The sequence below is a fragment of the Protomyctophum parallelum genome (assembly GCF_964188405.1).
Source record: "Protomyctophum parallelum genome assembly, chromosome: 1".
In the NCBI taxonomy this organism is placed as follows: domain Eukaryota; kingdom Metazoa; phylum Chordata; class Actinopteri; order Myctophiformes; family Myctophidae; genus Protomyctophum; species Protomyctophum parallelum.
This window is the reverse complement of record NC_139697.1, coordinates 35,943,850-35,971,217: the sequence shown is the minus strand read 5'-3', so window position 1 is coordinate 35,971,217 and position 27,368 is coordinate 35,943,850. Positions and strand designations below refer to the sequence as shown.

At 40.8% G+C, this 27,368-nt stretch overlaps 1 protein-coding gene across 4 annotated transcripts in view; it reads left to right on the top strand.

Annotated features, from left to right (window-relative positions):
- Positions 1-25,963, top strand: part of atp9b (ATPase phospholipid transporting 9B) — a gene marked incomplete at its 5' end in the record, with an annotated part of 52,991 nt that extends 27,028 nt beyond the window's left edge. For all 4 annotated transcript variants that reach the window (XM_083764194.1, XM_083764193.1, XM_083764195.1 and 1 more), the window contains 17 exons: positions 312-454; positions 3,209-3,321; positions 6,159-6,416; positions 11,396-11,557; positions 12,288-12,380; positions 14,627-14,710; positions 16,072-16,242; positions 16,715-16,813; positions 17,204-17,293; positions 17,685-17,829; positions 18,064-18,128; positions 18,758-18,913; positions 19,056-19,120; positions 19,425-19,533; positions 20,091-20,148; positions 21,871-22,074; positions 23,586-25,963. In XM_083764194.1, the coding sequence (XP_083620320.1) occupies positions 312-454; positions 3,209-3,321; positions 6,159-6,416; positions 11,396-11,557; positions 12,288-12,380; positions 14,627-14,710; positions 16,072-16,242; positions 16,715-16,813; positions 17,204-17,293; positions 17,685-17,829; positions 18,064-18,128; positions 18,758-18,913; positions 19,056-19,120; positions 19,425-19,533; positions 20,091-20,148; positions 21,871-22,074; positions 23,586-23,722 (2,152 nt within the window). In that variant the 3' untranslated portion in view covers positions 23,723-25,963. The remainder of the gene's footprint in view (positions 1-311; positions 455-3,208; positions 3,322-6,158; positions 6,417-11,395; positions 11,558-12,287; positions 12,381-14,626; positions 14,711-16,071; positions 16,243-16,714; positions 16,814-17,203; positions 17,294-17,684; positions 17,830-18,063; positions 18,129-18,757; positions 18,914-19,055; positions 19,121-19,424; positions 19,534-20,090; positions 20,149-21,870; positions 22,075-23,585) is intronic.
- Between the last annotated feature and the right edge of the window lie 1,405 nt (positions 25,964-27,368).

Here is a 27,368-nt window from a genome sequence, read left to right as displayed (position 1 = left end):
CATTTCAAACATTCATTGGAAATACACATAAATACACTAGCCAAGAAATTAAATTAATCAAATTAACGCTTTGGAAATTTTACTCTTAACAAATTGCTTGTGGAATTAATTAATCTTAATCCCCCTTTGACTGCGGGTGTTTTTCACTAACCTTTGAAGAATCACCCAATATTGTACATCGTTCAGGGAGCTGTGTGAATACAGTATGGTCAATTGTTGATGGTTGTTAAGTTAATTCCATGACCACAACCACTACTTAATTTTAGTTTTAGGTTTAAAATAAGCTTATACTTGTCACTTTGTGCATCCAGCCTGCGTGTCAACCTGGACATGGGGAAGTCTGCCTACGGCTGGATGATCATGAAGGACGAGAACATCCCTGGTACCGTCGTTCGGACCAGCACCATCCCTGAAGAACTGGGCAGACTAGTCTACCTGCTGACGGACAAAACAGGTAGGAGAACACTGAATCAATACATTCACTTCTTAGTGAGCAGATTATGTAGAGGGACTTATGCTGCTATTGACATATTGAAAATTATGAGATTTATATGATATAGTACTTTATTGTCAGTTTGCACTGAAATTTGTCTTGCGAGTTGCGACCCAGTGGCCTTGTATGCAACACATTTACACACATTTGACATAACACAGCGAACAGAAAAGAAAACAGAATTACATACATAAAAACATAAAGGCAAGAGCAATGTCCACAACTCAGTCTAGTCCTGGCCAAACTCCTGATTAAGCCCCAAAGTCGACTGATGAACAAAGGACACCATATAGATTTCTATTATTAGGACCACAGGTTCATAAACCAAATGTGTTTCCAGGTGGTGCAGGGGTAAAGCTCCTGCCCACCACCATGGAGACTGGAAACTGGTGTTTGATTCCTCTATAGTGCCTACAGCTTTGCCAGGCTTTCCAATTGGTCGGGGCGTCTGTTCAGCAGGGACCAGAACTGGGAAAGATGAATATGTTATGCCTAAACTCTTCAGTCCTCATTGTCTGTTGAAAAGAAGCAGCTGGCGAGGTCACATACTGTATATCAGAGGAGAAGTGGTTGTCTACTCTACACCCTCCCCAAGAACAGACATTAGACAGTGACAGGGACATGGGGGAATTGGCATAACAATGACTTATTTGGGATAAAAATAATGAACAGTGAAATGAAAACAGTTGAAAGTTTATGACATGACCTAGTACAATGTTATTCTGAAATGGGCTTCAGAACCACATCACCCTTTTACGGTACAAGTAACAGATCTATCGTACTTCTCCATCCATCAGGATGTGTAACATTTCCAAAACCCCACAGAATTAACGTGACATTCAGGCCCACCCTACACTTGGCTTATTTCACTTGATGACCTGATGCGCAGGTAACAAACGAGCATTTCTTTCCCTAATGTCAGACATTGTATCGCTGTGATAAACTCCCATGGTGGTCTCCGCATGCTTCTTTGTCTCGGCCTGGCGTGGTCTAGGTGGGGAATAGATTGGCTTCAGAGCCTATTTATCCACGTTGATAGTTAAGCACATGGAAAAGAGGAACAAACAATCAATCCATTAGAATTGGATAACCCTGTGGCTGTAATGTTATTGGAAGGTAGATGCTCTCTAATCAGGTTTATGCTCTATCAATACACATTCTGGCAACCAACATCCATTAAACGAGGCCATTGGCCCCATTTTCAATCGCAATCCTTTTTTCGTTCTTTTTCGCTAGTAGTCTGAGCGCTCACTCGGTCTCTTTCTATGCGGTGATGCGTCTTGTCTGTTAGTTAGAGAGGACAGGGAACCCATATGGGTAATTAGATTAGTTCAATGAGACGGCAGTCACCCCAACACCCCCCCACCCCCTTTGCGTGTCTCATGATGCATTGGACATTTAGACATTCGGCTGCTCTTTTGAGCTTTTTCTGTATTTTGGTGCACTGTAGAATCTTAAGTGTTAGTTTAACTCTGGGAAATGTACCTGGGCCGTGGCTCAGCGGTCCAGGCACTTTGGCCGGTAGTCCGAGTCTGGCAGTGTGCGCGGGTTCGACTCCCGATCCCGACGGCCTTTACTGCATATCACTCCCCCATCTCTCTCCCCCATTTCCTGTCTGCCTACTGTATGTCCCTCTATAAAAAATATAAAATAAAGGCGAAATGTACAAATGTAACCAAATTAACCCGTAAGGTTGATTACATTTATACACTCCTGGAGTTACTTACAAATTGATCAATTGATACTGAGGACATTACTGGGTGGGTGGCTCGGTGTCTGTATACACGTACTGTACTTACAATAGTAGTACCAGTAAGACACCCTGAGGGCGAAAAGCGACCTCGTACTAAAGGGTGTGGTTGCGTGCACACATCCGCCTGGGTGACGGGAGACTGCTGGGCGAGCTTTGGCGATTTGACATTAGGGGGTCAGATCAACATATGGAATTAATTCTGTACTGGCCATATATGGAGCGTGTCTTGAGTGTACAGGGTTTGATGAGGTCAGATCAACATGTGGAATGTCAGAACAGGTCAGCTCCATATATGGAGATCTAAGGGTGGCAGTGTCTTGAGTGTACAGGGTTTGATGAGGGCCCAGGTAGGGCCGGGCCTTAATTTTCGGGCCTGTTATAACTTTGGGGCGGGCCCGTCTAGAGTTTGAATTGACAGGTATCAGTCAAAAGGGAAACATTGAAGAGGAAGGACGGGTGGGGTGGAATCAACATATGGAATGTCAGAACAAGTCAGCTCCATATATGGAGATCTAAGGGTTTGAGGTGAGATGTAGAGTTGCTGGCCGGCTCCAAATATGCAGATCTAGGTGAAGATCCAGTCTTCTCCATGTATGGCTATCCAGGGTTTGATGAGGTCAGTGATGTGACCTTCATATATGGAGATGGCCATTTTTGGAGTGTGTCACGTCACGAGGCATGATGGAATGACAGCCATATATGGAGGCGTGATGGACTGACAACCCTTTATGGAGGCGTGACTGACTGACTGATCGACAAAATCGCAGGTTTTCATACCTACCTTCAGACCTATGGTGGCAATAAATTCAGGATTTTAATTAAAAACACTTATTTGTTATGATGACACATATACAAAATCAATCAAATTCAACAGTGATGGGTTGATATTTGAAGTACAGTACTTCAACTTAAATGAAAGCATGAAGTGACGTGTTGTTCTGTATTTATTTCTTGCACTGCAGGCACTCTAACGCAGAATGAGATGATCTTCAAGCGACTGCACCTGGGAACCGTATCATATGGAACTGACACCATGGATGAGATACAGAGTCACATAATCCAGTCATACGCAATGGTGATGAAAGTTATTTTCTGTTTTCTATCTGAATACTAACCACTCATGATCTAAAAACATGTGTCTTGGATCAGAATCTTTGTGAAAGGGACAAATATATTAGCTCTTTTACCTCCTCTTCTCTGTTCCCCACCTCTTTGTTTAATCAATATCCAGCACTCCAATATTGGTCAATGTATAATATCTTCCAGGAAAGAGGATATTGTTCATTCATCATATTGTCCCTGAGCTCTCGCAGCTGTACGTCTGGGTATTCCTCTTTGGGTGGCTCAGATCATGCTGGAAGTTTTGACAAAATCATATTGTTCAGACTCGGCTTGCTCCAAACAGCTGGTTGAAACCATCTGCCTGAACAGCTAATGAAAGATGGCTAGTGTTTTTTAGCATCACCCTGCTTTTGCAAGGCTGCGTCAGGTCATTAGAGAGATTGTATTTTCTTTAAAGATTAGTTAACCACATGAACCCTAGCATTTCTATTCAGGGGAAGGGCATGTCATAAAAGGCAAAAATAGTAGATCTAAGTTGATTAGTTGGATGATGTTGCCAAGAGGTGAGGTAGTTTCCTGGTTCTATGCCCCTAAGCAAGGGAATCAAACTTCCATCTTGGTGTCTAGTAACTTGATCAAAGGACAGACACAGGAAACTGACTGATATGATTTAAAAATACTAAAACAACCGTGTTGCTTATCATGTGTACATATGTCCATATTGTTATACAGTATATCTGTCCCTAAAAATAAACCATACGTAGTCTTACTGTGTAAACATACTGTATGACATGCCATTGCACGCCGACAGTGACACGTCTAACAGTCTGACTCACTGATCCCCCCAGTAAAACACACAATTGCTTTCCGTGAAGCCTTGTCATCTCACATCCTTGTAGGAGTTCCCTCTCTCGCTCTGCCCTGGCAGGACTGAAGGTTAATAATAAGCCAAATTCATATGCTCCACTGGAGCACATCAGCCCCTGTCAAACCCAGCTGGCACTGTGGGCCGCCTGCCTGTTTTGCGCACCGACACAGAGCTAAATCGATGGGGGTTGTCAGGGGAGCGGGAAAACATAAAAGAGCCTCAAACCAGATATGACATGATAAAGATGGTGATGCAGGGTTTTCCTGTGTTGCACTGTCATTTAGCCTGTAAAGGGCTTGTCAAAATGAATTGATCCAGAATGTGGAGTTTAATCCACGACTTATGCTCAGAGGGAGTGCTCCATTTTTATCTTCAATGTTTTTATTTTATTTAACCAGACAAGTTGCAATAGCTTATTTACAGCATGTCCATACAGCATGTCCATCCAACGGAGTGAATAACCCTTGAACAATACTTTTTCAATAAGTCAAGATAGATTTTTATTATCTGTGATTCTGAGGGGGTGGGGGGGGTGATTTTTGTGTAAACGTGTCATGTACAATTACAGTATTGTAGTATTTATCTCTGCCAGGAGATCATGCGTTCGTCCCTCTGCGTATGTCCGCAGCTATTCTTGTATTCTACTAGGGCAATTAGCATCATATTTCTTGTGCATGCTGACATGCTGATTAATATAATTGCAGCGCAATTGTCCCTCCAGACTATGGGATAAGCGTTCCACCAGTCTATGGACTGGAACAAGCCAATCGCATGTTCCTTTCTACATGATGAAGTTGAACACAAGTGTACCTTGCTCCCTCCAATCTTAAGTCATTACAGCAAGTAAAGTTTCAGCATTTATGTTCGACTATGGTTTACAATTTGTCTTATTCGAAACAGATATAACAGATAATGCTTGTAACGCTCCCTCTGTTGCTCTATGTAGCTGTAATATGATATCAATGGGATTACATCTAATGATGTCCATTTTCAACAAGAATGCAAGTTCAAGTAGCTAACGAAGTAAAAACACGTTTACATTTACAATTTAGAAGCTTGTTATAATAGCAGCGGTTCAAAATGCAACAAAGTTGGACCATCCTGAGTGTTTCTGTGTTTTTGCATAATATTTATTTTCCTGTATGAGATGCATGTTTAAGCCTGTTGAAATAACATAATGATTCCATACCGTTTACAGTAAGGGTAACAAAATATGCTACTACAGCATATCAAGGCTTTTAACCCATTTAGATTCAATCCGTGAGCAACCACAGAGTCTCATTAGTTGTTGCAATACATATACAGTAGCAACATCATTAAAAAAAAAATTAAACCTTGGGTTAGGTTTTAGAAGGCGTTTTTATAATCGTTGGGTTAAGCTAATCATAAAGGAAATAAATGATTAAGTAAGTAGGTTGGAGAGGCTTATTGTCTATCCCAGTTTAAAAAGACCCCTGGGAGATGCTTGGGTGTACTTACCGCACGACTTGCCGCAACCAAGCTGTGCTCCTCATGTTGCTGAAATTCTGTTGCCCGGGATCGAACCAATGACCTTGTGGTCGAATGGTGAGTCGTGGGTTCAAGTCTCGATCCCGACGACCTTTGCTGCGTGTCACTTCCCTGTCTCTCTCATTTTCCTGTCTATATGTATATACTGTATTCTATCAATAAAGGCAGGGAAAAAAAAAAAGTAGCCTAGATTTATGAAAGCTGAAGTAAATGAAGCAAAGCATTTTCGTTCTGCATTTATTTTTTAGAAAAAGGCAGATGCACACCTCGAAATGTTGGTGACAGGTGCGTAGGACAAAGTGCATATAATCAAAGGGGGATCTCAGAATAACAAAGAATAGGACTTGTACACTGTCAGGAACTTGCAAAAGATATAGCTGTTTATTTCGACATTAGACCTTCATTTGGACCCTTTTGATGTTCTGCATTTATCAAACCTTGTGCAATTTGTGATATACTTTTGCATGGAATAGGTGGCCCCCCAGCCGTCCAATGGCAGCGCCAGTGCCTCTACGCCATCACGAAAGTCCCAGGCGACTGGTCCGACTCCAAAGGTCCGCAAGAGCGTCGTCAGTCGCATCCACGAGGCGGTGAAGGCCATCGCCTTGTGTCATAACGTCACGCCTGTTTACGAGTCACATGCCACCGCCAATGGGGAGCCGGAATCCGCTGAGGCTGACCAGGACTTCAGTGACGACAACCGCACGTACCAGGCCTCCAGCCCTGACGAGGTACATTTAAACTACCATGGATAATCCTCCTTTTGTTTTGTTTTGTTTTGTTTAATGTACTAAATACTTAAGCAATATTACATGAGAGGGGGTGGTTTAACGTCATTAATGCACGCCTGCCATTCTGCAGGAACTCGCCCCCCCCACCCCCTCGAGTGTACTATTGCAACAGTAACCCTTAAAACTTAGAGAATCGCTGAAAAATAATAATTTTTCAATGACAGATGTAGTCACTACGACCACAAATGTCCCAAGAAACTAGCTAGCCTAGCCACCGAGTCTGCTGCGCTCTGAGAGAAAAGCACGGCTGAATTGTATGTTTTGATTAGGCGTTGAAATAATGTGGTTTGAACTGAAGCACGGCTAGAAAGCTGTTTGAACCAATCAGATTGCTTCCTCAAAACGACCTGTTGTATAATAGATGTTGAAAGCTTCCTAACATAAGCATATTGACCCATCAAAGTTGCTAGACTAATAACTGATTGCTCTCCTGATCCCCCTGATACAATAGGATGAGTGCCTTGCCTACTATTGTAACTCACGTGCCCTGAGTCTGACAAAATACATATTTTGAAGGGTTATACGGAAAGGGAGAAATATATATTACCTTGTGTTAACTAAATGATTATATAATAATCTACAAATCAAGGCCTTACAAGACTAAATGGAATTTGGAAACCTGTTTCCTTCCCTTTTTGCTTCCTAACACCCTTAATACTTTAATCGTTGCCACTATAACCCCCGTTTGTCATAATAGTCATTTCATGGTCTGTGGGTCAAAGGTTATGAACTCCTGTTAGAGAGGTTAAGCTATTTAATCAGCAGCATCGTTTTCCTGAGAATTTACTGCTCTAATTGAAGGAAGAATCTAGCGTAATAACGACCTTTAAGGCATTCCCTGCAGCTTCCCTTCCTCTAACTGTCTCTGTGTAACTCTAGAGCCTGGGCCTCTATGACTATGAGGGTGTGTCGCTGAGAGTTATTTAACAGGTCTCTGTTATGGTAATATGTACAATATTATATTGGCACTTCCAAGAAGAGTCCTTCATTCATATTCAATATCCAGAATATGAGACTAAAAAAGATATATATATATATATTTATTGAGGATTAGCTGTATGTTCGGGGCCATTGCCATGTTTTTCACCCATGCCGTGATGGGACTGGGACTCGCTCAGCCTTTGTGAGAGTCGTGTAGCACAGCTTTCGTGCTCCACCCCCAACCCCCACCTACGTGTGGCAGTCAAAATGAAGTTTAAAAAAAAGGTAGCGAAAGATAAATCCCTGTTTCCCCATTTAGACTGCTCTTGAATTGCCTGTCGGCCCTCCCCCTGATTTGATGTATATATTTATTTATTTCCTCGCGCTCTCTGCTCTATCTCTCCCTGCTCCATTGTCTCGCACCGCTCAGAGTGATCAATATTTAATTTTCTCTGAGAGACGATGAGAGGGTGGTCTGTGGTTGTTCATGGAGATACCACCCCCCCCCCCACACACACACACACACACACACACACACACACGCCATCACCTCCACCATATTCCTTCTAGTCTCTCTATCCTTTTATTTCTTCCTTGTCTCTATCTACAGATAGATGGCTATCTAGCATTTATTTCCTGCTGTCTCTCTTTTCACTCTGACCCTCTTACTTTCTATCGTTCTCTCAGGCTGTACCTTTCTCTTTATTTATTTTCCTTTCTCCTTCCTCTGTCTCTCTGTCCCCCTCTCTCTCAACAGTCTCACTGACCGTCACAGCCTGGTCACCAGACTTCTGCAGGGCCCATTATATTCCTGTTCGGAGAGCAGCCTCTCTAATGTAATGAGTCCATATCAAGGAGATGAAGCAGGCTTGCCCCCCTTAGGTCAAAACAGGGGTCATCTGACCTGCTGGTCGGCCCGCTGTGAACAGACCCCTTCTCTGACATTTGACCCCTGCGATATCGGCCTGAGAACATTTGACTGTGGCCTCTAATGACGGCAGAGTCTCATGAACCAGCCGTTTATCATTTTCAATTGGAGGTAATTGGATATTGTTATCTCGGCATGAGTACAAGGTCCATATAGGAACAATTGGAAGGGAATGACTTGAATGTGCAAGTTGGTGATTATCACAGGCAGCATTTTCTATTTTTGAAAGATGGAAGCTGAACTTATCGACTACGGAACGTTTTCTTAATACATCCTGCTCACATCTGGAATCTACTATTGCCCTCTATTTACATGCACCTAGTCAAGACAAGCTTCAGTCTATTGTAAAACCATCCCAAACCATCCCAAAATGAATTCAACCCTGCGAATGTGGCCTTCATATTGCAGATGACATTAAGGGGGGGAGAATTTAACTATTAGGGATCCATTTTCATCATGAGATGCTTAGGTGCTGTTCATTTTAAAGGCATTGCTGCCATGTTGATATAGATGATCGCTGGGACGTCCAGAACGCTATTGAAATGATTGATTGGGTTGTTTAAACTGCTCTGCCACTGTCGTAAAGTAGTCACGGCCAGTCTCCTCTGTTACTGTTGTAATGCCTTGATTCACATACAGTTTGTATTGAAGTTGACACAGCTTTAAATAGTTCCCGTGGAGCTGATAAAGTAGATTGAAGAGCTGGGTTTTAGTTTAGATCCTGTGTGTGTGTGTGTGTGTGTGTGTGTGTGTGTGTGTGTGTGTGTGTGTGTGAGACTGTGTGTGTGTGTGTGTGTGCGCATGTGACCACGTGTGTGTGTGCGCACGTGTGTATACACGCATGTGTACTCTCTCTACCTCGCTCTCTGTTAGTCTTTTTTGGGGGAGAAATGCTGCCTTGTGTGTGTGTGTGTGTGTGTGTGTGTGTGTGTGTGTGTGAGAGAGAGAGGATGTGTCTCAGTGTGCTGCCATCTATGTGTGCAGCCACATACGCACAGAGGATAATGACACACAGATGTGTGTTAAGCAAATATAGTCAGCCCTTTTACAGAGCTCAAAGGGGGAGTGGGAGAAATGATGGGGTATTAGCAGGAAGTTCCAATTTGTAGGTCAGAGTATAATAACAACCTTTGAGTGAGCAAATTGAAAATGAACCCATTGAGAATGGAGTCGTGTGCAGCTGAACGCTCACTCAGGGGGACGCGGTTCCTGCTGAGCAGAAGAAGCAAGCAGTGGGGGAAAGGCAACAAAAAAACACTCATCTGGAACTGAATGGGAAGAGCTGAAACCTGATGTATGCTCGTTGGTACGACGGTGTCGTGCGCCGTATATTGCCAATCACCGCCGTACGGCAGAATTTGAATTAAGCCTAAGGAGCAGCTCCTGACACATACAGTGGTGTACACTGCAATCATGACTTATGTCATGCAATCTTAACATGGTAATGAGTTAAGCAAAATTCTGAAGCTAGAAAATCCTAGGCTTTTGATTGTTCTGTTCCAGGTTCATGATCAAGTCTTAACTCAATGTCCACTTGTATTTTTGCAATTATGTTTATACCAAGGGAAAGTTTAATTGGCTAAGTAAATACATTTTCACATAAATGATCTGGATTTGGCCTCTACATTGAACCAATCCTAACTATTAGCAGTGGGTATCTTTAAATGTTACTTCTTTCAACTCACCTCCCGTGACAGCTGTTGTTGAGGTGCTCTTGAGCAAGGTAGTTGGCCTCATATATTTCTACAGTAAATGGTCAACAATGGAATACTTTGATTGCAATAGTAGTACTATGACAGGGAAGGATTAAAAATATATCTAAATTATGCGCAGCAAGCCATGTCTGGTTAAATGAAATGTTAACAATAACACACAACGCAGTCTCTCGATTGTGACTCATTCAATTCCCCGTCAGGTGTGAGTAGCGATACAATGGATAAGTAATTTTTATGGTCTTCATGTCCTCCTCCGTTGGGGAAGGAGATATTCAGGAAGTTGATTCGTTATGAATACACACTTGTTTCATCCTACCACCCTCTGTATTAGACCTTAGCTGGCCCCCACTGGGAAAAGAACGTCTTGTATTTTCTGTTTTTACACATTGACATTTGCATGTCAACTTGGCAAGTGACTTGACACAGTATGCGAGTAACAGAATAATATCAAATTCCTAAATTGACCAAATTGAACGGTTAAACAAAAGTTGTGCTCCACACCCCCCTGAACAGGCTGTTTGGTGATTATATAGAGCGCTGAAGTCCTGACGTCACTCGCTCATCGCCTGGTTCTGCCTGGTTCACGGAAGTAATTTCTCTATGGAGAATAACATGGGGTCTTAAAATCATTTCATATAAGCATTGTGGTCCAAAAATAAACAAGCTGTCTCTGTGTTATTGTCAGGGAGGTGTCTCTGTATCGTTTGATACAGTCTGTTTCTAGCGAAAATGTAACTAATTCAGCAGCAGTAACAATAGCGTTTTCTCTCAGTCAGTTCATTCTTCATATCCATACGAGTGAAATGGCCGGGGTGACATGTTTATTATATGAGGCAATCTAAAATCCCCCTATGGGGATTACAATGCAAATAAAAAGTACATGAACCTGTGGATTTGCGCCCTCTACCGATATTGGCGTCAGACTTTGGTGCTCTATTAGCATACAGTATTAGTTATTATTATTTGTATTAACTAATACTTATTATTCATGAATTTCAACCACGGACCATGGTTATCTCCTTCATAAGATGCATGAATTTCAACCACGGACCATGGTTATCTCCTTCATAAGATGCAACATTTATTTTTGGCTGTGGACAGCCCACATACAGCATACTTCCAATGATCAGATGTTTTGGGGGTTATTTCCGCTACTTGTTGTACAACAAAGTATAAACGCAGGGCTTACTGTAAGTTGTTAAAGGGAGCAATAAATAATAAAGAGCTCAAAGGTTTAATCTTCTGTCCATAAATGCATGCTTGTGCAATGTGCATTTTATTGTATTGTATGTATGTACATTGTACAGTACTGTGTGTGTTTCTTTTTTTTCTGTGTGTCTGTGTGCACTGGTCAGGTAGCCTTGGTGCAGTGGACAGAAAGTGTTGGTCTGACCCTGGTGAACAGAGACCTGACCTCACTGCAGCTGAGGACTCCATCTGGACAAGTCCTCACCTTCTACATCCTGCAGATCTTCCCCTTCACCTCTGAAAGCAAGAGGATGGGTATCATTGTCAGGGTACGATTCTTTTGACAGCCACTTGAGGTCCTTTTGTCCCTTTTAAACTGTTTATCACTGCACCAATGTGACCATTGGTGAACCTTCAGCAAAAATGGTAGATCTACAAGCTCACAAGTCACTACGCTCACCTTGTAATGCGTTGTGAGTTTGTAGATCTGCAATTTTGGAAGACATTTGGTGTAGAGAGAAATAAAGAATGGGGCCAAGGACAGACCCTTGGGGGATCCCGGTCAACAGAGTGTATAGGCTTTAAGACCCGCATTAATTTCTACTTGCAAAAAAGTGATTTCAACCTTACTACTACTTTGTACTACTAGGACTAAGACTAAAAAATATGTTAAAAAAAAATAAAGTTTGATGAAAAATTTATAATAATTATATAATAATATAATAAATTAATAATTTACATTTGGGGGATATCTTTCACAATAATGAATAAAACATGTTCTAGACATTCTAATGATCACAAAAAAACATATTACAATTATTTTACTTAGTTTTATTAGGGTTAAAGGTCAAAAGTCATAGGTTAAAAAATGTTCAAAATTTAGTCCAGAAACTATAATAGCAGTATTAATATGGCGTGTGCGTGTGTGCGAGATTGTGTGTGCGTGAGCGCGATTTAGGCATAGAAACCTTCCACATCATAATAATTCTATAGTAAAGATTGTATGACTGTATAAGTTTATGAAAGTATCTTATTTTGGATGTCTCTTATTTGATTTAGGAGGAGTCAACCGGAGACATCACATTTTACATGAAGGGTGCTGATGTTGCCATGGCGAGCATTGTGCAATATAATGACTGGTTGGAAGAGGAGGTAGGGACTCCACACACTCAACGGCATCACGCCATGCCATAGTTTGGCTCGTCCCCTTTCTTAGCCCACTTCTTCCCGTGTGCTTCTGTGTTTATTCCTACTAACAACAACATCACATGTTTAACCCATTCTGACCTGAGATCAGATTCATAACGAGGTTTCCACCGGACACACACTGGTCTGATGAACCCATTCTGACCTGAGATCAGATTCTAAAAATGTCAGTCGCTCTTCGATTTTTCAAAAATAGCAGACCTACAAGCTCGTATCGCGCCACTCGGTGGCGCGATATGAGCTTGTAGATCTGCTATTTTTCAATAGCTAAAGCATAATATGATGCCAACACCAAAATGGGTGCCCGTTCAGAATGGGTTAGGGCAGTGTTGGTGCTGACAGATTATGCTGTCTGGAGAGCTTACACTGTGCCGAACATAATATCTGACCATTCGCCATCAAATAAATCTCTGCTATTAACACTAATATGTTAGAAAGTAACGTGTTGGCGTGCTGCGTAAGGCAACTACATTTTGTGGTAACTAGTGTGTTTTTCCCCAGTTCGGTAATGCCATTACAGTTGCTGACATTTGAAATCATGTTACTCATTTTACTTTATGTGAAAATAGCCAACAACTTCAGAGGAACCCATTCTGGGCGGGAACCCCTTTTGGTGTTGGCATTATGTTATGCTTTAGCTATTGAAAATAGCAGATCTACAAGCTCATAGCGCGCCACTCGGTGGTGCGCTATGAGCTTGTAGATCTGTTATTTTTGAAAAATCAAAGAACGACTGACATAGAAACATAGCTTTTTCAGAAAACTGTCAGGATGTAGAAGACATTTTTAGAATCTGATCTCAGGCCTGAATGGGTTAAAGGTTTATTATGATCTGACTTCTACTCTCACACAAGCCGATACACCGCTGCAGCGTTGAAAACATAGGCGTGTTCATGAAACACAAAAAAGGAATTACAATAAATATGAACTTACGGTATACAACGTTAGTTCCATTGATCGAAGGTGGAACACAATCGATTGATGGATCATTAAAACAACCATGCCGTGAAGGCTTCCAAGATTTTCAAGTGGGCCCTGATCCAGAAAAGGTTGAGAACCACTGCTCTAGTCAGTTCTCAACGGCGATCACCAGGGTTCCAAATGGACTCTTATGTGTACAACTGGAACCAAATGGACCCATGCGGGTCATGTCATCTAATAATTTAATTTAATTAACACTGAGTATTTGACAGTGTAGATTGGGGTCCCAGGGATAAATATTGTATCAAATGGGGGTCTGTGACCTAATTCAATCCAGTATCAAACGGGGTCATTGACATTAAAAAGGTTGAGAACCACTGCTATCGTGTACAGTAATATCGATAACTTGCAGCGATTAAATAATGAATAAACCCAAGAGCATATTCAATTATGGCAGTCATTACTCTCGCCATGTCCAATAATCTCAGTAACTAATCAAGAGATCAACAGGCCACATCCAACCACTGGGTTTGGTGGTCGAAGGTCTAATGTGTGTATGTTCATAATTATATTGGCATTATCGAGTCAATTACCACCGGGGGGCAGCTTTTGATTTAATTACTGACCTAGATAAAGTTGAAGTAATTACAGTATGTCATATTAACGAACAATGGCGCTAATGATGAACCATTGGCTGTAATATCCCCGCTGTCACGTTAGCCACCGCTACAGCAGCCACACTTGTCAATAACCAATCAGCACGGCAGTTTCAACCCCTATTGGCTTTTCATATCAAAAATATCCATCCCTGCATTTTTATCGTGTCCCCTGAACATTGCCAGAGGCCACGTTATTCGCCATTGATTTTTCTTAGTGTTGATTTGACAATGTACAGTGCTGCTGTTTATGACGCTATATACTGTACACATGTGTGTGTCCCATATTCAGCCTCAATTTAAACTTTGACATTTTATTCTTTTTAAATGTAGTGTACTAGCTATGACTCAATTCAGTTATTATTATTTAATTGCATTGTCATTAAAGGTACAATGGATTTATATTTACAATGACTTTTGCATAACCCTGCTTGAGTCCTGTTTGACTAATGCCAGATTTGTTAATTAATCAAAAATAGCTGGTCTACAAGGTCACAATGAGTCCCAATGCAATGAATTCTGAGTTTGTAGATCTTCAATTTTCAGTGTGCACACAACTACTGTAAGTATAAATGAGGCTGTATCATTGTAATATTTTCTTATCCTGCCTCTCAGTGTGGGAACATGGCCAGGGAAGGTCTGAGGACGCTGGTGGTGGCTAAGAAATCTCTGTCTGAAGAGCAGTATCAAGATTTTGAGGTAACAAATTAGCCAGATATACACCCCTCTCATCTCAGTCTTCACATCATATCCATCATCTTTTTGTCATCTTTGACATGTGAAAATGCATTTTATTTCCCCCCTGTTCTCTCTGTGTTTGGTTTGCACACTTTCTCCCCAGAACTTCCTCTCAGAAGTTCTCGTAATAGTTAACCCATTTCGGGCAGCATTCTGTTCTACTTTAACTATTGAAAATGAGCAGATCTACAAGCTTTTGGTCTGCTATTTTTGAAAAATCGTGAAAATGTGGCGCAAATCTTATTTTTTTTAACTCAAATCTAGTATGTGTATGTTCATAATTATATTGGCATTATCGAGTCAATTACCACCGGGGGGTGGGGGGGGGGGGAACTAAAATCTTTACTTCTGGGAGGTCCCTGGAACAACTTTTTTTTTTTTAGATTTGTTTTTGTCGCATTTCTAAGCCAATAATTTGATGACCGCCGCGGTCTCCTACTGACTGATGATGACCCAGTCATCAAATTATTGGCTTAGGAATGTATTGGCTTAGAAATGTGACAAATGCTTACTGGGTTTGTTTAATCGATAGAAATAAGTCATTTGTTGGGTGAACTACTCCTTTAAACCTGATTTGAACTTGGTTGTACAATGGTTCTGTGCCGAAAATAGCCAATCTACAAACACATTTACATTGCAATTTTTGGTGCTGTACCCCGTCGTGTGGTGGGGTATAAATTAAGCATTTGGAATTTTATGACACTGCATTGTTCTCCACATCCTTGTATGGATGACATTGCTGATGCTTTATATGACATTTAATGGACAAATTGGTGTTTCCATTTGAAACACCATATTATACACTGTGTAAATAGGTTTTACTTTTTTTTATATACATATATTACACATATACTGTACTTGCATTTCACCAGAAGGGTCAAAGGTGTGATTGCATTCTTCACTTGTAAATCAGTTATTTTCAGCAAGCAATACCATTACGCAGTGAAGCATAAATTAATGCTGAGTTCACACTAGCAGTGACAAAGCTACAGCCCAGGCCACAAGCCATCTTCAATAGAAGCCAGTGACATTAATCTATAAACTGACCCTCGACACATGACAAGTTACAAAACAAAGTTAATCTGGCTTTAACTTTCTCTTATGCACAAAAACACAAAAAACATTCGTTTTTGCTTGTCCCCTCCTACACACACGGACACATGCTTGATAAGGTCAATGAGCGTGTTGAGCAACACTTCAGTGGTGACGTTGCAGCTGACCACGCTTTATTTGTTTGTGTGTACTGTGTGAAGTGTGAATGAACACAGTGGTGCTTGGCCTCTTTGACCATCTCCCTTGTTCCCTTCCTCTGTGCATTACAGAACAGATACAACCAGGCCAAGCTGAGCCTCCACGACCGGGCCCTGAAGGTAGCAGCGGTAGTGGAGAGTCTGGAGAGGGAGATGGAGCTGCTGTGTCTAACAGGAGTAGAAGACCAGCTGCAGGCCGACGTCAGGCCCACCCTAGAGCTGCTCAGGAACGCTGGCATCAAGGTACCAGAGGCTGCCGTTGTTTGGTTGTTGAGAGTGCTTCTCACAAATTCGTGTTTGTGTTGGGTTTCCTCTGTCAGTATTCTAGTTTCCTCCCACACCAAGACAGACATTCCTGCTAGTGCCCTTGACCAAGATATTAGCATTACTACTGAAGTACTGGTCCTGAGCAGGGATCCGCAAGTAATTCCAGCATTAGTCCGACATGCTGGAACCACTAGAACATGCGCTGCTCCTGTGCTTGCCTTTAGGTTAGGGTTTGAGGTAGGTTGTCGTTTGTCGAACCAATGACTAGTCTGAACTAAGTACTGCACCCCCTGAGCATCCATAGGATGATTGTACTGTATTTCCCCAAGGGGACAATAAAGTACAATCAAATCCATGGATTGGGTTGCTTTTGTACGCGGAGGTCCTCTTATATACATTGTAATAAATGTGTAACTCCATATGCTGTTCCTATTTGTATTCTGCCAAGATCTGGATGCTGACAGGGGATAAGATGGAGACGGCCACATGCATCGCTAAGAGCTCACATTTGGTGTCCAGAAATCAAGACATCCACGTCTTCAGACCGGTACGTCCTAGTTGACCACCAAACTTTTTCCAAACTTTTTCAGCTTGAGACCCTATAGTATTTGGTGTTTCCCCAAAGTCCCAAACTTATGTATTAACCACTTAAGCCCTTTTTCATATTTGTGGAAAATAGCAGATATACAAGCTCACAAGCATTGCAAATGTATTTATTTTAATTATTAAAACATTTCGTAGGAAAGAACATAGGATATTTACTTGCTCCCTGTTTTGGCTCACGACTCTATGTTTTGGAAAACACTGAACGCACTATTATTCACAAGATGGCCATTTTGCACTTCTGGTCGCATGTATTCAGGGGGTGGTTCGTAGTAAGATAACAGTCCTGTACTATGATTCTGATGGATGATTGTTTCGCATGGTTCTTGGGCAGGTCTCCAACAGAGGAGAGGCCCATCTGGAGCTCAACGCCTTCAGAAGGAAACATGACTGTTGTCTGGTCGTCTCTGGAGACTCCTTAGAGGTACTCCAACACAACACAACATACAGTGATGATGCCTAGAGATGCAGATGAGCAAAGAGAATAGAATGTATTGTACTCCATGCAAGGACAAAAATAGTTCAACGAATGAAGTTCAACCAAGGCCTTAATATAAGGGGGAAACAAAGGCACAAAACAGACATATCCGGTATTATTGCTATTAATGTGTGAGTGCACCGATTTTCGTCATTAGTTAAATTATGCAATATTACACTAACCAAACCGACAGTGTTAACTTAAAACCAAACATAAACTTAGCATCTTAGCATCTGACTACTCTTTTTTGCTTGAACCTTATTTAGTCTTTTGTCAAAGGATGTTCTTTCATGACAGTAAATGCATGGTGTTAACGCTGTGTCCTGAATCCTGATAGGTGTGCTTGAGGTACTATGAACATGAGTTTGTGGAACTGGCGTGTCAATGTCCTGCAGTGGTCTGCTGTCGTTGCTCCCCGACTCAGAAGGCTCAGATTGTCAAGCTTCTTCAACAACACACATCCAACAGAACTTGTGCCATAGGTACTCTCTCTCTCTGATCTCTCTTTCTCTCATACACACATGCACACACACTGACACAGACACGCGCACACACTGGCAAGAAAACTATTGAAGAGAAAACTCTAGATGGTATTACCTTTTGTGTCCACATGATGGCAATCAAAGCTCACCTGTTAGATGCTGTTACTTTGAGAACCTGTATGGCAGCATTTCGTTAGCTTTTGTTTGACCTGCTGCTTCTCTGCTCTGTGACAGGTGATGGAGGAAATGATGTCAGTATGATCCAGGCTGCAGACTGTGGTATTGGAATAGAAGGAAAGGTAACAGCGGTTAATGCAATGTCAATGCAATGTGCAGTTGCGGCAAGCAGCACCTCCGGGTGCCAAGCAGCATTTCTCCGTGCCAAGCAGCCAGCCCGTTCCAAATGAATGGCCGAGGGGCCACATGCTCTGAACGGGCACTACATTAAAAATAATATCGTCGCTGTCTGGTGGAAACCAATGTAGTTATTATTTAGTCACAAGCTCTTGTTTATACTTTTCATTGGTTAAATATTTGTAAAACTCAGACAGATTTGACGACTTTCACAGATTGTGTTGTGAGCTTGTAGGTTTATTTTTGCTACTTTTGTGACACTCTTGTATGTTGAAGTAGGGCATTCATTGACAAAAACGTTGAAATGTGGAGAATCATTTCTGTCCGACAGCAACACCATTTTAATTATATGACATCTTACTTCAACAGAATAAAATCCGGGATTAAATAAATAATACAACATAAAATGTGATAAAAACAAAAGTTTACATAGATAACGTATGAATAAATAAATCCATTATTCAGCTCAGATACAGTACATGCACCTAGATTCTCATGAAGTTGTGTAACATTTTGTTTTGTTTGTCATGAATGACCACCGCAGCATGGTCCTCTATAATCCTTATGACTATAGGAGGGGAAGCAGGCGTCGCTGGCTGCAGACTTCTCCATCACTCAGTTCAAGCACATCGGCCGGCTGCTCATGGTCCACGGCAGGAACAGCTACAAACGCTCCGCTGCACTGGGCCAGTTTGTCATGCACAGAGGCATGATCATCTCCACCATGCAGGTACCACACCCATCCTTAACCAGTGCAAATGCTGAACAAATGACTTGAGAGTTTCTGTCTACTAGGTTTGTTGAAAGTTGATTAAACATTAGTTTTCTGTGAATGACCGAATTCGTCACGGTTCTTTTTTTCTCACCCCCAGGCTGTCTTCTCCTCTATTTTCTACTTTGCCTCTGTTCCTTTGTACCAGGGCTTCCTGATGGTTGGGTATGTGTGCCTTACTGAACTCAACGTAGAATTAGCCCAAGAATGTTTAAGTGATACACTCAGGCATGTGCTTATGTGATAGTTGATAATAGTTTATTTGAGTAGATGGAGCCATTACTTCTTATCATTTAATAGTCTGACAGTGTTGTTTGTTTAGAAAATAATAAATGGGAACATATTTAAAGGTTCACAGGGCCAGCATGAGAAGCTAGTAGAACTACAAAGAAATCTGTTCTGATTTTGATTACTAATCGATCTACGCATTCCCTATTTCTCAATAAGACTATTATTTATTTCTCTGCAGGTATGCCACCATCTATACCATGTTTCCAGTATTCTCCTTGGTTCTGGACCAGGATGTGAAACCAGATATGGCTCTGCTCTACCCTGAGCTTTATAAAGACCTTACCAAGGTATTAGCCGGGGAGCCAGCACCAAATATTTGAGGACCTTAATGACCAAGTGAATAGAAAAATCACAAATAAATAGTATGTCATGACATCACAGGTAAATCCTTAACCGTTGAGCTTTTGGGCCTGTGGCTCCCCGGCTATATGACTATGATAAATATGTACCACTCTATAAACTGCAGTATACTATACATATAGTACCAGCTCAGTGGCCTTAGCGTTACCGTTAGAGTGTTACACCTTGAGATTGGGACGCGTCACTCGTTCAATCCCTGGCCGACTCATTCCAAGGACTTTTACCCATTAAAACCGGGAAGGCAACTGTGTCAGAAAAACTAGAAGGCGCTATATAAATGCAGTTCATTTACCATGTACACACATTTGTGTGTACATGGTAAATGTACATGGTAAATAGAATAAAATAAACAATGTAAAATCTCCATATGAACAGCCATACACAATTTTCACAAAAGTTTTTTTTAAACGTTTGATGATCTAGCTCAGTATGACATCGATAGTAAAGAATTGTTGCATTAACAACAAATTTTCTTTTTTTATAGGGACGGTCGTTATCTTTCAAGACTTTCCTCATTTGGGTGTTGATCAGTATCTATCAAGGTAACAAATCCTCATTTAAGGCATTGTATGCTGTTGCTGTTCCTTAGACATGTTTACACTGGGTGCAATGATAGGAAAGGCTTACAGTAAATACTTAAATCAGCAGCATTACAACCACCATTGCCTTACAAGCGTGTGCACACATGCGTGCGCGCACACACACACACACACACACACACACACACACACACACACACACACACACACACACACACACACACACACACACACAGTATAAAGACAGAACTTCAAAGGGGTGTACAATAGCACACAGTTTGTTTATGCTGGATTGTGAGAAATTAGACTGTAACAGGTGTCAGCCAGGTGCATATAAAGCCTTTGGGGTTGTAAGCAACCTCAGCCCTATCCTGTGTTTTGAACAGGCTGGGAAATGAGCCTTAGCCACTGGCCAAAACAAGCTGGTAGATTATGACCATGTCTGGCTAATTTCTCAAGTTTACCAGCCAGTTTGGCAGGTACCAGGGCCTTGTTCAGTACTGCTATTCTGAAAAAGAAATCCTACTTGGGTGGTAAAGTAGTGACTGGTAGATGATGAACTCTACTAACAACTGTGACTGGCAGATGAGTTTCCACTCCTGGTTAGTGGTTATGAAACATTGTTTAACCTTCAACTTGAGAGATTGTGATGGTAGTGTACGAAACAGCTTAGCCTAAATTCAGCTCTTGAATCCCTCATATTTTACTGCTCTTAATACCAGAGTACCCCCTGGCCCCCTGCAAAACTCCCAGACAGTCCCTTTCTCAGTAGCTTGGGTTTCCGAGCGTCATCCGCTGTTACATGCGGGCTTTTGTCCGTCCAGTAAATCGATATTTCTGTAATCGCTAAGCCATGCAGCGTGTGAGAAAGATCTATGTTCCTGCTCAGGCATGACTTCCTGACAGCTCTAGTTTTTTTTTAATTAAAAACTAATACCAGGTCCAATGAAAAAAAAGGGGAGAAGATATGAGAGTGAGAGAATGACAGCGAGGGAAGAGGAGGAAAATATTACCCCCCACCCACACACCATGATCCACTTTAATTTATTACAGAGTTTAACTCTGAGGAATGCACTGTGTATGAAGGCTGTATGAAAAGCCAATTATGTGATCAGTTATAGGCTATTAAGCTCAATTTGTGTGGCGTTATGACTAAATGAAGGGGCCTATCAAAATACAGTAGGCGCCCCCAGATGAGCTTTCATGGGACGTCTGCCGGGTTCGGACCACACTGAGGTGCATTGTGTCTGTCTTTTACTCTCATAAATGTTATTGAATCAATCCTTATCTCCAGACAGGCATTCATCCTTATTCTAAGATACAAGTCAGCTGTCTGTACATTGTAGAATAGACTGTGGCCAAACCTTTAATGCGGTTTATTTTTTATTAAAAGATTCTTGAAAATGAATACACTTTTCTATGGTTAAGAAATTATTTGCTACCTTTGAAATTCGTTTAATTTCCCGATGACTTGAAAACCCCACCCGGGTGGCACTTAAACAAAAAGCAGAGGCACCCGTTTCTGACACCGATGTCTAGTAATGTTAGAAGCAGTCTTGACCAAAACTCCATGGAATATAAAAATATCTTCCGGGCAATTGCCCAAACACAGACATAACAGTTAGTGAATTCATGCTGGTTTAATTCTCCTTCCTTAAGCTAATAAAACACATTTGCTCTTGTTTATTTTGTGTGGTTGATGCACATTTCCTCTGGCGCCACCAGGTGGTATCCTTATGTACGGTGCCCTGGTGTTGTTCGAGTCGGAGTTCGTTCACGTGGTGGCCATCTCCTTCACGGCGCTCATCGTGACGGAGCTGCTCATGGTAGCGCTGACCATCCGAACCTGGCACTGGCTCATGGTTCTGGCTGAGTTCTTCAGCCTAGGCTGCTATGTGGCCTCCCTCGCCTTCCTCAATGAGTACTTTGGTAAGAAAACCACCTTTAGTCTCCACATGTCATCTAATGCGACTTTGTTTGTTGTCTACGAGGATGCTTTATGGGGAGGTTTAATATCTCATAGTTTTTCCACACTACACGTGTTGCTGAGCCCTTTGCAGGACAGCTTAAAGATGCCACATCTTATACTGTATGTATGTTCTTCAGCATTTTCTAAGTATTTTATAAATACTTCAGTAGGTGAGTCTTATTAAGATGTCTAGTTCTGAGAGAGAAAGAGTGTCTAGTTCTGAGATTGAACGGCTGGTTCTTGTAAACTTCCTGGAAGATGAGTGTCACACTTTGCACCGCACCTGTTTTGTGTTTAAACTCCATGTACTTGGCACTTAATTTCTCAACGTTTAGTACAACCCTCAGAGAGCTGCTTGTGCTCCCCCTTGTCTCTCCTCTATACTCAGCCCTTTGTGCTGCACTCACTCTCTTTTTTACTATACTTCTTTTGCTTCTGTATGTTGCCTTGGCAAAAGGCATAGGCAGGGTGTCCCTTGGAGCATTCTTGGGTAGGTGTGCATCTCTGGATCTACCAATGTTTATCTTCAACACACACAGTCACACACACATGCGCACACACACACACACACACACACAGTCACACAATCACACACAAACACACACACACACACACACACACACACACACACACACACACACACACACACACACACACACACACACAACCCTTTTCACTCGTCCCTTCATCTTTACATTCCCTCTCTGTCTCTTTGACTCTGTCGCTCCCCATTACTGCTTGCTCTGTTGTGCCACAATGTGATGTGTTGACATTATGTTTATTGTGCATATTTGTTTTGGGTTTCTTCATTGTAGCATGATATTTCACTGACAAGTCTCATATTCCTTTCCTGACATTTCTGACTTGTACACTTAACTCACATTTTGACCAAAATGTATTAATACTGGAAGATAAATAAGAATTTTATGAATGATATGCATGTTATATTTCTAAAGATACAAATGTCAAGCAAATGAAAAAAAAAATAATAATGAGCTCAATCCTCATATCTGCGACATAATGTCTTCATGCGGTTCTATTTTACAATTCAATAATAAATTGAGATGCTCCGATAATCGGCCACCGATCAGTGATCGGCCAATATTCACTCCAAATGGCTCCATCGGTGATCAGCAATTTACCCTATCTGGAGAAACTGATCTTTTACAGTACACCATTTAAGTGGTATAAATGTCAATCAGATATATAGTATATCATTTTGCATCTTTGTGACAGGCCTAAACATTCTCCCCTTCCTCCCCACACACGGGGACAGTTGACATAATAATTTTGAAAATATTCAAATTATTTTTTATTTATGCACAAGATCGGTATCGGCCGATGATGAGAAAAACAATCTGTGATCGGGATCGGTCCCAAAAAACCTGATCGGAGCATCCCTAATTCTCTTACAATTTGCAATGTGACTGCATTTGTAAACCGTCTAACTCTGGGCACTGTTGCTTTTCAGACTTGTCATTCATCACAACTAAGGCCTTCCTTTGGAAAGTGTCTGCCATCACACTGGTCAGCTGTCTTCCTCTGTACATCATCAAGTACCTGAAGCGCAAATTTTCACCGCCAAGCTACTCCAAGCTGTCTTCATGAGCCAAACTGGACACCGTAGATTTGCCTATTTCTATTTGTTTTGTACTTTGTTGGCTTCTCTGACATTTGTTTTTCTTCGCACTTTCTCTTTTGTATTCACTGATCTCCAAAAATGGACAGGGGACCAGTAGAGGTTAGTCGACCACTGGAACTGTTGGAAGTAAAAAGAAGAAAAATGTCTTTAGATTTATGTCACTGGAATTTTGAATTTATGTCACTGGAACAGAGCACATTTATGCCATTTTGGAATACTTGAAAATATGGAGTACATACTGAAGACTTAAAAAAGATGATTGACTTTGTTGAGCAGGGGAGAAGAGCTAAGTTGTGTATCAGACTCACGGCACTGGACAGTCTTGGTCAAGCCTTCCACGGTTTTCAGTCTATTTTTATCCAGTCAGTTCCAAATGTCATTTTATAAAAACTCACTTACTTTCAGAATTAAATCTTTTGTATGTGGAGCTATGGATTTTTTATGTGTTTTTTTTTTTTAAGAACAGAAATTAGTTTTGTTTTTCCAGGGAGAAAAAGCGGATTGTTATAATCATTTTTTTGTCGCACTTTTTCAACATGGTAGCATGGCGCCAGCAAAAGTCCTGTATACTGTACATTGATGACCACGAAGACATTCTGTGACAGACGTCTGTTTTGACTATCTGCGCTGTGTTCCAATTCCAGCTCCTAATTATAAATGAGACCTTTTATGTACTTTGTATTACTATTTCTGCAAACCTCACTGTTTAACTCTGCTTACCTTAATACATTAACCAAAAACATTTTATCATAAAGAAGTGTGACACTATGTAAAAACTGGGAACATCGACCAACACAGTAAGATTTGAAGTGTTAACTCTTGAGAGGGCACAGTTTGACTCGTAAAGGTTCATTTAAATCTTCAGAGTTAAATGAACACTGACTTCAATATTTTGTATATATAACATGAAAGGCATATCCTATCATCCATCCTTGATAATTCCTCATAGTATGAAACCAGCACTCCATCATCTACATGTTATACAATGGTATATACAGTATTGTACACATTTTGGCCTTGATTGTATTGTATAATGGGAGATCTGACAGAACCAGCCAATTGCAGCTTGCGTTGTGCCTCAGTATTATCATTATTGTATTGTATGTACATTTATTTAATCACTTAAGCCATATTTTTAAACAAATTCCAAAAATGCCAATTATTTATTTTTTAAATAACTCATCTACAAGCTTACAAGTTACAATGTGTCACATTATGAGCTTGTAGGTTGGCTAATTTATTAAAATATTGAAAGTTTTTGAAGATTATTTTTAGGATTTAAGTGGTTAACTTTAAACGCACCTCACACAGCTTTAGATGTCAATCAGAGGTTTTTGGAAAGCCCCCGCCGCCCCTATTTCATGCTCTGACAGATCATCTCATCTCGAGAACCTTTCTTTTCACAAAATGACAATGCTATTCCATAAAGCCTGATTTATACTTTGTTGTACAACATGGTTGTGCACTGAAAATACAATGGGGTATATGTGTAGACTCTGCCATCCAGTTGAGTTGGAACGATTTCTAAAACTATCAGGTATAACTACTGTGTAACTAGTTATAGTTATAATGCTTGATATGGACGTACCATTTTCTTTTTTTCTCAACACAGGACACCAAATCACTTTACTGTTAAAACGACCACCTGTTGATAAACTTATTGTTATGGAGGAATGAGTTTTATCATTTATTCCATGGACGCTAGTGTTAAGTTGGACATCATGCGTTGGACTCGGAAGGTAAAAGTTGTTCAAGTGAACATTGTAATGTTTGACCTATTTTTCTGCATTAACACAGTGCAGTATATAATAGGGTAGTATACTATGATTGTCTTCTGCTTTCCTTCAGTATCTTATTTGAGGTCAAACTCAGGTAAATAATTCCTAAATATAACCTGTTTGCGTTACTTGTGGCAACCTGCTGTGAGTGAAATGGTAGCAACACTTTAAAAATAAGAAGAAAGAAAGGCACAAGTGGATGTACAGTAGTTCTTATGGAAGGAGTATGGCTATGTCACTTTGATGTAAATTGTTTTTGGGTGTGGAGGTTGAATTTTCTTTATTCCTGTGTTGTCTGTTGAGACTTGCGTTGTGTGTGGTGTTGTAGTAGAAACTATCCTCTTTTTTGCTGTCTTGCTTTCCATGTCTTACACTGTTATTTCTAACAGTATGACCATTATTTATAATATTGCTATTGATTTCAGAGCAATAAAAAAGTTGAAGTTGAACTAATTCTAAAGTAATTTCTTTTACATTTTGTCATAGTCACATGGGGAAAAGAAATCCCCTTCTGGCCACACGATGGAGACAAAGACCTGACACAGGACAGGACATACAGAATGACTACAATCCTCTCACAGTGACAGTTAAGGTCAAGGTAAAAACTATTACGTTCCCATTTTTATGTTCATCTAGTGCTGTCTTACGGTTTCATTCTGGTATGTTTTGATTATGGGTTACAAACTTGCTTCACTCCTTATTTCTCCAAGTACTGGTCTTTATCTTGATGTTTGTTAACATTTCTAAGGTAATCAAAGCTTTCTTTCCTAATCTAGTATTTAGCGGTATTCCGAAAGTTTGGTGGTCCCATAATGCAATCAATGATTGGGCCTTTTAAATTGAAATAAGGTGGAGACATGTATGTGCTGTTTGGACATTTGGGGCTGTATTTTGCGTGTCTTAAGTACCAGGTCTTATTCCCTAACTTGAGTAAACTAAAGACCTGGAGGCGTGGTCAATGCTCTTTGGCCACTCAGAATAGCCAAATGGCATTGATCACGCCTCCAGGTCTTTAGTTTACTCAAGTTAGGGAATAAGACCTGGTACTTAAGACACGCAAAATACAGACCATAGTGTACAATGGAAAGATTTAATAAATACTGTAAGTACTGTATCAGGTGGAAACCAAAAATAGAAAAAGTAGCAGATCTACAAGCTTGCAGATCTGTTACTTTTGCGTTTGTGTGACGCTGTAATATGATCAAACGGCATTTAATTTACAAAAAAGTTAGAATATGGAGATAATAGAGTGATAAGAGATTTCTCCCCGACAGCAACGTTATACTGTATTTAGCCAGGGAAACCTGAGCTACTCATGATTCAGCAGAGAGACAATGTGTTATCAATTTCACTGCATGGAGCAGGAAGTACTTTGTCTATGGTGGACGACCCAGTGATGAATGTGATGGTCCAATGGCTCTAACATGTGAAGAAACATTTACTTTCATCTCCTAGTTTTCACTTGGTAGCTTAACGTTCACAAGAAGAAAAGAGGTACTGTACTGAACTGGATTTGAAGGACCTAGTAGTATGTATAATGTACATAGATGAGAGTTCAAATATATTGCTTATTATTTAGGATTCTCTGAGCCTTACCTCAGATGAAGCTATTAAACACCTTTATTTTCAATCCCTCTGAAACTTCAATTTAAAATAGCTAGCCCATATGTTGAAAAAAGTCACACTGGTGTGAAGTGAGGGGCGCTCTTATCATTAATATACATCATCAATCATCATACATCATCTCATGAACAACTGAATTTGTGATTGGTTGGTCATATTTGGCAGACAATTGACCTTATTTCTCCTTTCAATGTCAAATATTGAGACATGT